The sequence below is a fragment of the Podarcis filfolensis genome (assembly GCF_964270895.1).
Source record: "Podarcis filfolensis genome assembly, chromosome: 4".
Classification (NCBI taxonomy): Eukaryota; Metazoa; Chordata; class Lepidosauria; order Squamata; family Lacertidae; genus Podarcis; species Podarcis filfolensis.
The window spans coordinates 57,527,673-57,538,386 of NC_139607.1; the positions used below are offsets into that span (position 1 = coordinate 57,527,673).

Below are 10,714 nucleotides of genomic sequence, written 5' to 3' on the forward strand. Positions count from 1 at the left end.
GATATTTGGGCAGTGTCAGCAGTGGCAGGCAGGAGGCTATCCAAGATGGCAGAAACTAACAGAGGGATGGCTCTGCTCAATCCAATAAGCACACATACACACAGCCCAACATTTGAGTCGTTATGAAGCCATGAGTTCAAGTGAAGAGGAATCTGTGATTTATTGCTTTTTATTTAGCTGTCAGGACCTTAAACAGTTTACACAAAATATTCGTTAAAATTACCTACAAAATGAGATTTTTTAAAAAAACAAAGTAGCCTTTCCCCCAAAAAAATAAAATCAACAGTTTTAAATGCATACTTTATAAAATAAAATGTACATATTCAAATACATGTCAGATCTACATGGCTGGAGAGACTTGCTTATGCAATGTTTCTGGTAGGTGTCGAAAACAGTATACTAGAGGTACCTCTCCTACTATCAATGCTCAGGGAGCTCCTTCTGGGATGTGGCTCAAGGCACCGATGCAAACACTGAAACAGACAAACAACAATTTTTTGCAACCACATTTCCCAACTGCCGTGCCTCCCTGCTAACAACCATTGCCTAGCACCTGTTGCCATGACTCTGTTTCTCCAGTATTCCATCTTCTTGACCACTGTGTTCTCTTTACTATATACTACATGCATCTCTTCTTCTTCATGTCCTTCTTTCCCAAGCTCCACCCCCTTGGTCTAAAGACTGCGGCTCGAAAAGGGCCAAACTCCTGCCCTGCAGACCAGAACTTCTTTGCCCTTCTGTGGCCTCCAACTAGCCATGCTCCTTGACAATACCACAGATATGTCACATGATTTCCGCTGCGCATGTGAGTTTGGTGGATTGCAATTGTTGGCTTTGCGTTGAGGACAACAACCCAACCCACTCAGCTCATTTATATATAAAAAATTGTGTACACTCTCTCCTTCAACCTAGGACAAAGCAAATTATCCCATTACAGAAATTCAACATAAAGGACCAATGTCCCTCCTCTACCCCTAACCAAGTGTGCCCTGCTGCTGACACAGTCTTTGCTACCACACGCATCTATACACAGTACATCTATATATACACAGTCGCTGACAGCCTCCTCAAAACTTTCTTCTTCCAGTGTAGCCATAAGAGCATGAACCAGGGACCACTCCATCCTGGGGGCCAGGCAGCTTAATGGAAGTGAAAGAGAAGTTAAGAGAATAGTAGTATATCTTCCTTTCTCTCCCTCCTCCTAATTCTTCTGCCTTTTACACCATCTGAAATAATTTTCATCACGGCTGATCTGCTTCTTTCCCACACCCTCTCGGCAGCCAAGCTTTCCGTCCCCTCAGCCACTTCCTATGTCTCCTTCCTGTGGTATCTCAGCTCTCCTCACGGCTTCCCTTGAGGGCCATGGGGCTTCTGACACAGGGCTCCCCGCTGAGCTGGGAGAAGACGCAGCAGCACGCAGAACATGTGCGCAAGCACGGCATCCTCCAGTTTTTGCACATCTACCGAGCTGTCGGGGAAAGGCGCAAGGATTTGCTCCAGTGGGGGGATGAGGTAGAATACATGGTGGTAGCTTTTGACCATGAAAATAAGAGAGCACGATTGTCCTTAACTGGAGAAGAAATTGCACATACTTTGCAAGACAAGGTTGAAAGGGTAGACTCAAACCATCCAACTCTGTGGAAGCCAGAATATGGATGCTATATGGTTGAAGGGATTCCTGGACAGCCATATGGAGAAACAATGTCTGAATTTAACACTGTGCAAGAGAACATGAGAAAGCGTCGGCATGAAGTGGCATCAGTGCTGAAACAAAATGAAGCTCTTTGCACTATAACATCATTTCCAAGATTAGGTTGCCCGGGATTTACGGTACCAGATTGTGTCCCAACGCCTGTTGAGACAGGAGCCTCCAAGTCCCTCTTCTTCCCAGATGAAGCCATCAGCAAACACCCCAGGTTTGGTACTTTAACGAGAAACATTCGGCACAGAAGAGGAGAAAAAGTAGTGATAAACATACCAATATTTAAGGACAGGAATACCCCATCGCCGTTTATAGAAACATTTCCTAATGATGATGGTGAAGCAGCAAAAGCAGCCCTGCCTGACCATGTATATATGGATGCTATGGGGTTTGGAATGGGCAACTGCTGCCTTCAAGTAACATTTCAGGCTTGCAGCATTTCTGAAGCGAGATACCTTTATGACCAGCTAGCCACAATGTGTCCCATTCTGATGGCATTAAGTGCAGCAGCTCCATTCTACCGGGGCTATGTGACGGATGTTGACTGCCGTTGGGGAGTAATATCTGCATCGGTAGACGATAGAACCAGGGAGGAGAAGGGGTTGGAGCCATTAAAGAACAACCGCTACAGAATCAACAAATCCAGATATGATTCCATAGATGCTTACCTCTCTGAAAGTGGTGAAAAATACAACGACATTGATTTGGCAGTAGATAAAGAAATCTATGAGCAGCTGGTAAAAGAAGGCATTGACCATCTTTTGGCCCAACACATTGCTCACTTATTTATTCGTGATCCATTGGTTATCTTCGAAGAGAAACTACACTTGGATGATGCAAATGAATCTGACCACTTTGAAAATATTCAGTCCACGAATTGGCAGTCAATGAGATTTAAACCTCCTCCTCCCAATTCAGATATCGGATGGAGGGTTGAGTTCAGACCCATGGATGTCCAGTTAACAGACTTTGAAAATTCTGCATATGTTGCATTTGTGGTGTTGCTGACACGAGTCATTCTCTCATACAAACTAGACTTTCTTATTCCTTTGTCCAAGGTGGATGAAAACATTAAAGTGGCTCAGAAACGAGATGCTGTCCAGCAGGGCATGTTTTATTTCAGAAAAGATATTTATAAATGTGGAAATGTTGCAGTGGGTGGATGTGGCTCAGCTCAGAATGTTCCAGAAACAGACGCCGAAGAGTATATCTTAATGAGCATAGATACAATTATCAATGGGAAGAAGGGAACATTTCCTGGATTACTTCCAATTTTAAACTCTTACCTTGAAAGTGTGGAAGTGGATGTGGATACAAGGTGCAGCATTTTAAAATACCTGAAACTAATAAAAAAGAGGGCATCAGGAGAGTTAATGACAGCTGCTCGATGGATGCGACAATTTGTCGCTAGCCACCCAGCATACAAAAATGACAGTGTGATTACTGAAGAGGTGAATTATAGTCTGATTTGGAAATGCAACCAAATTGCTGAAGAACAAGCTGAATGCCCTGAACTGCTTGGAGCATGATTTAACAAAGTAAAATGCAATGAAACTAAAACTGATGCTTTTTTATGAAATGCCTTAATCAACTGTGGAAAGGATATCACATTCTCTGCTGGAGCAATAGCTACATTGCTGGTAAATATCTGCAGTTTTGTAATGCGAAGACCAAAATAGATTCTACTTCCATTTAAGATGGGCCTATCCACCAGAATATTCTCTTAAAACTCCCTACAATAGGCACAGTCTTATATTTATGTATTATGCTGTGTACAGTACATGTAAATAGTAAAATGTTTTTTTCCAAATTTTTTAACATCAATGTATTTTAATAATGCTATATTGAAATACATTGTGAACCAGCTGGTACTTTTTAATGTGCTTATTTGGGGGCAATGCAGGGAGAGTCAGTGTTCTCAAACATTTGTTATTGGCATTTAACAATCTGCTATATTTTAAGGAAATAACCAGAACCTGATTCACATAGATATTTTCCCCATTCTACCTTGAGAAGGTGATGTGCTCCTGATTCTACCAGAAGCTGATATGTGAAATCAGGTTTCCAGTCAAGCAGCCCAGTTCACAAACTTGGATTTAAATAGATGTTTGTCTAACTGTTGTAAATGGGATATGATGAATCTAAAGTATTTTTCTTTACTAAGCTGGGGTAAAAATCAACATGTTTCTCTACTAATTGTGTTTTTGTCTCTTCCACAAGTCTGTCAGCTTCATTCAGTGGCTTCATGCCACAGATTTTTAAGTTCCCAATAGCTACAGTTTCTGCTGAGTCACATCCAAGTAACTTGACATTTGGGAATCATTTATTATTAGGTAATTGTCAAAAAAGCATCCTCTTAACTCCAAGTTTATAGAAGTGCTTAGTTTTTACTCCACTTTCATCCTGTTTTAAAGTTATCATAACTCCAATATATTCATACTTCATTATGGTTTTCCGACCCAGTTCATGCATGGTGTCCAGTGGTGACTCTTACCTGGTGGAGGAAATCAATCAGAAGAATGGGGAAAGAGGGAGTTTTAGGTGCTCTCTCTAACCCATGGCTCACATGCACCCCATATGCTCCAGAGGGATCCTCCAACCCTCAAGCAGATTAGAGTAGATGGGTCACTTGTGGCAGGGATAGAGGAATCATCAAGGATCAGATCACATCTCTTGGTTCTGCTGGTCAGTGGGCTGGGAATACTGGAGAGCATGCCATATATTCTACCTGGACATAACATCTGCCATGGTGGAGGAGCAGGCAAGTACCTCACCCTGTTCCTCACCTCCACTCTATTTGTAATACATGGTGTTGACACTCCATGTTTCTGTGGAGACCCAAATCACACATCTCTTCCTCCTGTAAAAAGTTTTCATAAATTTAAACCCAGTTTGTAAGACACATGGTGCCGAAAACACAATATTTTTCTAACGAAAATAGGATGTCTCCAATTAAATCAGTGACCTACATCTTTTTAAATGGCTTTTACACTACAGGATCTGATTCATGACACCTGAAAACCAATATTTAGATCAAAGTTCCCATTTGAAAAACAACAGGCCCTAAAAAAAGCACCACTAACAGGCATATTCTTGAAATCTTCATAAATTAGCAGCTATGTAATCTTGCTACCCTCTTGTGGACAAGCATGAACTCTTGCACCATTTCAATTTGAAATGCAAAAAAAGCAAGAGTCCCAAGCACTTTCATGTAGACTATCCCTTTTTTAAAAAAAGGATTTGAAATTAAAGCCAGGTTCAAGACAGCTAATCCACAAGTTCAGGATTTATCCACACAATGACTCCTGTGCACAGGGTGGCTCTGAGGTACAGATTGCTATCCCACTGAGAAAATACAGTACGGTACTTAATTATCCACTGAGCATAAAAGATATTTAATACAGTGGTACCTCGGGTTACATACGCTTCAGGTTACAGACTCCGCTAACCCAGAAATAGTACCTCAGGTTAAGAACTTTGCTTCAGGATGAGAACAGAAATCGTGCAGCGGCCGGAGGCCCCATTAGCTAAAGTAATACCTCAGGTTAAGAACAGTTTCATGTTAAGAACGGACCTCCAGAACGAATTAAGTACTTAACCCGAGGTACCACTGTACTTGTTTCGGAGCACACTACATATACAGATATTAAAGTCGGTACCAAATTTGGTAGTCCGGTTGACCTTGTTAGTTGGGCCTTCTGGTGTCAATTCAGATACTTTTTTTGGCACCACTTTTATGTCTGCATGTCTTTAAAACAAGATGACATGCAAGTAGGAAACATGGGAACCTCACCCACTATGCCGATGTGGGGAACCTTTGGCCCATGGCTAAGAGACAGGGTATAAATGAATCATGTGGTGTCTTCCTTAGCAAGGCTTTCTCTTCCTTCTAATCATTATACTTTAACAATGCTGTCTATCAGTTTAGACAGAAGAGGCATTAGGCTAGCTGGCCTGTAATATTTTCCTCCATCTTGGATACCTTTTCAAAAAACGATTGCTTGTTAACTGCCTTCTAATTTTCCAAGAAAAAAGAGCTTGATTTAAGTGAGGAGTAGTTGTTGTCATCGTCATCCGAACATTTTAATTCTTTAAGGATTTTTGGGTGTATGCAAAGCCCAGTGATCTAAATGTTATATAATGATTATGTTTCTTGAGCTTTTAGAAAGAATTGAAAGTGTTTCCCTCATATATATATATATGAGCCATTTCTCACTTGGTTGTTCCTTGCATTCACTATTATAAGACTGTAAACCCTAGGGTGGTTCTGCTAGTGCAAGGATATTTGTTGTGCAACGGAACTTACCCTTCCTCTCATCTCCCCACCTGCCCCCTTGCCGTCTCCAAATCTGCTCTAGAAGGCTGGGGAAAGACACAGAACAGTGTTAGGGGGTGTGGAAGAAGAAAAAGAGAGGGAGGAGTTCTGTTGTGCAGCCAGGAGTCCTTGTGATAAATGAACTCTTTTTTGGATACCACACACAGTCTAGTTTTAAGAAGAAGGTATCTGAAGAAGTGTGCATGCACACAAAAGCTCATACCAATAACAAACTTAGTTGGTCTCTAAGGTGCTACTGGAAGGAATTTTTTTAGTTTTATGAATGTACTGTTTTCTTCCACCTTCATTGTGCCATCATGTATAGTAATTAGAAACTTTATGGTAGTTGGAAACTTTCAAACACAGTTTGTAGCAAACCATAGTATACTGAATAACCAAAAAAAGGGCAGACTATCATTTGTGACATGAACACAAAGCACTAAGGCTTCTTAGGATTCATTTTCATACCAACAAGCCATGGTTTGGTATTACATTTGAATGATCCTATATTTTTAATGCTCCAAAAAATGAGGGTGTGTTTTGCATACCCATTATATTTAGTTTTTAGTTAGGTTGTCAGCTCTGTTTATCCTCCATAAGGGACAGTAATTCATCTCAGTTATGCCACAATAAACCAGCTGGCCGCAAATGTTTCGTAGCTTTTTAAATACCTGCTGGTGTAGATCAGTTATATACACTTCACTATAAACAGGTTCAATGTGATTAAAAAGTAGCCCTCTCTCATAAGATAACAAATGGCCATATTTCAAACTGGACTAGGTCCCCTGCAAGGATTTGCAGCCTTCTGCTTAAAAAATGGTGCTCTGTATCGATTCATATATGAAAACAGCTAATCTGTAATCTTCTGGTTTTGTTTCTATTCCATTTAATACTCATTTTGTCCACTAGAGGTCAGCATAAAAAGCAACAGTTGAAGAGGATTTCAATGCTAGCTATTCACTGAAATATTGTAAAGTGCGTGATAAAGTATTTTGTAACATATCTAGAGCCATGCCAAACTGGAGGAAGGGGTGGCTTTCATGAACACATTGACTAGTTTTCATTGCTATACACATCCTTCAGTTTTGTATGTGTACTATACAAATACATACATGAGTCATTGTTAAATACTAAGAACCTAAAAAAAGCCTGCAGGATCAAGCCAGTGGCCCATTTAGTCCAGCATCTGGTTCTCAAGTTACCAGCCAAATGCCTGTGGGAAGCAGGAACCATGTGCAACCGCACTTGGCCACCTGCTGTTCTCAGTAATGGCTGTTCAGAGACATACTGCCTCTAACAGTGAAGATACAACATAGCCATCATGGCTAATAGCCATTGATAGCTTAATATTCCATGAATTTGCCTAGGTAAAGGTAAAGGGACCCCTGACCATTAGGTCCAGTCGTGACCGACTCTGGGGTTGCGGCGCTCATCTTGCTTTATTGGCCGAGGGAGCCAACGTACAGCTTCCAGGTCATGTGGCCAGCATGACTAAGCTGCTTCTGGCAAACCAAAGCAGCGCACGGAAAGACCGTTTACCTTCTTACCAGAGCGGTACCTATTTATCTACTTGCACATTGACGTGCTTTCGAACTGCTAGGTTGGCAGGAGCAGGGACCGAGCAACGGGAGCTCACCCTGTCGCAGGGATTCGAACCACCGACCTTCTGATCAGCAAGTCCTAGGCTCTGTGGTTTAACCCACAGCGCCGCCTACATCCCATGAATTTGCCTAATCCTCTTTAAAAGCCAACCCACTGGGTCCTCTTCATTACCTCCTGGCAGAAGGATTTCTGAAACTCTCACTTTTAAAAAAAAGAAAAGTAGCCTAACACAGTGCATACATTCTTCAAGTTCTTCCTGTGTGCTGTGGTGATGATGGGATTTTTATATATATTTACTTATTGCCACAACTTGTTTTCTGTTATTTTAGTTGCAAAGCCAAGAATTTACATTCCAGGAATCTACTAGAAAAAAATGACTTTTAACAGTTAAGTATCTGCCTGTTTCTAAATGCAGCATAGGCTACGCTGCTGGCTGCAACAAGAAAGCAACAAGCAACAAGAAAAATGGTACTTAGATTTCAAAGGTGACTTTGCTGGGCAGTAGTTCTAAATAACACCCACGTTTTTAAAAATTTTATTTTTAAAAAATATAACCTCTAAACAACCAAATAACTGATGGAACAAAGATACTACTGGCTGTGAAAAAGACTACAAAAGCTTGCTCTCCTCACATGGAGAGTTTCGTTTTTATTCTATGAGAAAGATGGAGGTGTTCATGGTGAGTTCCGGCACCTCTTTATCTCGAAAAGTAGCATTGCTCTCAGGCATTACGCATTGTAGGGGTGGGGAAGAATTTGGCTTGGTCTACATTTTAATGTGAACCTACTTAATTCTCATTGAAACAATATGCAAACTTGAAACACGATGCTCCTTCGAAATGCATAGTTCATCTAATTTGGGGATACAGGTCTCCAGCCAAATAATGTGTACAAAAATGTGTATAATCTATATCCATAATCTATAGTGTGACAGGATGTCTGTTAGGCCCACAAAAATATCAAAAATAGTGAGCAAACTTTAGAGTTCTCCAGAACTCTTTGTTGGGCTGGGTGTAAAGCAAAGAAGGCAGACAGGTTTTGGGTGGAGAAAAATTTCAGCTAAACGCTGAAGCCTTGGAGACTTATGAGAGCCTAACCTATTAAATCTGCTAGCTTGTACCATAATCCAGATGTTTTCAACCTTTTTGAGTCCACGGCTCCCTTGACCAACTACATTCATTCTGTGGCACCCCGGTGGGGCTCAGGAGCCTAGTTGGATCAGCCCCTGCCTGCAGAGCTGGCAGTCTCTCACCATTTTTCAAACACCCTCCCTTGTGAAGTGTTCCCTCAGCCTCCTCTCCTCTCCCCTCTCCTTGGGAGTCCTCTGGAAAGCCACAGCTGCTACCCCTGGTCTCTGAGCTGCCCCCTGCCCCAAAGATAGGTGCCTCCTCACACTGCCCCACAGGGGCCTGGGAAACACCCCCTGGCCAGATCCAGATGCACCATTCACCTGGGGAGCTTGTAGCCAGGGCTACTGCAACAAACAGCTGTGCAGACCTTTGGGAGGCAGAGATGCAAGAGGGTATCAGAGAAGCGAGGGAAGGAAAGAGGGACAGAGACCAGTGTTGTCCGCGGCACCCCTGGCCATCATTCAAGGCACCCCAGGGTGCCATGGCACACTGGTTGAAAACCACTGCATAATCCATGAGTTGCAGACCTTGTGACTTTAACCCCAGGTCAGCCTTCTTCTCATTAATCCTTTTTTTTTTCTGGTCAGCACAGCTACCTTTTGCTTACTGTGTGACAATAAAAAATTAGCATTATTTGGTGAGATGAACACACACGTTACATCACGTTTTAAACTAATCAAAATCTGAAGGAAATGAACACCAAATCTTCAGTTCTCCTCAAAGGAAACACTTTTTGGAGTTACTTTCCCTTGATTTAGCTTTCAAATGTGCACGTTTATAATTCATAATTAAGCATGCTGCATTTTGATCATGCAAATGAAAGTAGGAAAGGAAAGCTGATTTTTCTGAGGGGGAAATGATCAGAATAAACAGATGGCAAGCAAAAGAGAAAAGCATGATACAACCTTGGTTTAATTAGCATTCAGCATGACAGTGAGACTGGCTTAGCACTTGCTGAACTTGGCGCTGGGTTGACAATCTAAACTGCAAAGCTACAGAAATATAACATCTGTTTGATTAACAAGCAACTTATGGCATGATCCTCGGAGCTTGCTGTGAGGCAATAGAAGGGCGGGTGCTTACATAATCAACTATTCTGAGATAATAAATCCTGGACTCAGTACAAAAATATTTGTTCACACATCCCAGAAGTGAATTACAGGGAGAAATGAGCTGAAATGTTGATGAAAGTCAGCATCTCATAGAAATGCTTCTTTCATAAAGTTTCATGTTGTGATTTTTTTTTCTATAAAGAAATCCAAATGGGTGGAGTTTGCAAGTCCACTTTCTTTTTTTAAAAAAGATATTTATTGGGGTTTTACAAAAAACAGAGATTTACAGAATGAAAAGAAAACAAAGAAAAAGAAAAATACAAAAAATACAAAAATACATAGAAGAGAAAAAAAGAAAATACAAAATACAAAAAGCAAATCCATTTTTTGATATCTTTAAGCTCATTTGCTTGTTTCCTTGACCTCCTCACACCTCCCCTTTTTGTATTCCCATTTACATAATCAATTCAGCAAATCCTTACCCTCTTTCATTTATCTTAACTCTATATCATAACATATTATAACTCTATATTTTCATCCATTTATCAATTCATTTTTGCATATTCTTATTAACTTTTGTTGCTGAATACCACTTATTGCCAATCCAAACATAATTTTAACATTCATTAATTTTACAATATTTCTGAAGATAGTCTTTAAATTTCTTCCAGTCTTCCTCCACCACCTCTTCTCCCAAGTCTCGGATTCTGCCAGTCATTTCCGCCAATTCCATATAGTCCATCATCTTCATCTGCCACTCTTCCAGGGTGGGTAAATCTTGTGTCTGCAAGTCCACTTTCAGACCACCTTCTTCCTACCAAGTTGAAAAAACAAGGTCCAAAGTGTGGTATGCTGCATGTGTTGGGATGGTGACATATTGGGTCAGCCCCACAGTCTTCATGGCAACCATGAAG

General features: G+C 41.0%; 1 protein-coding gene across 1 annotated transcript; it reads left to right on the forward strand.

Moving 5' to 3' along the window:
- Positions 1 to 246: 246 nt before the first annotated feature.
- LOC310761440 (glutamate--cysteine ligase catalytic subunit-like) lies at positions 247 to 3,556 on the forward strand. Its single transcript, XM_083611297.1, has one exon. The coding sequence runs from the start codon at positions 1,363 to 1,365 to the stop codon at positions 3,229 to 3,231; it is 1,869 nt and encodes a 622-aa protein (XP_083467423.1). The 5' UTR covers positions 247 to 1,362; the 3' UTR covers positions 3,232 to 3,556.
- Positions 3,557 to 10,714: the final 7,158 nt, after the last annotated feature.

Bases quoted from the DNA above. Each gene is read 5' to 3' on its own strand.
- LOC310761440 (XM_083611297.1), top strand. From the start codon at position 1,363: ATGGGGCTTCTGACACAGGGCTCCCCGCTGAGCTGGGAGAAGACGCAG.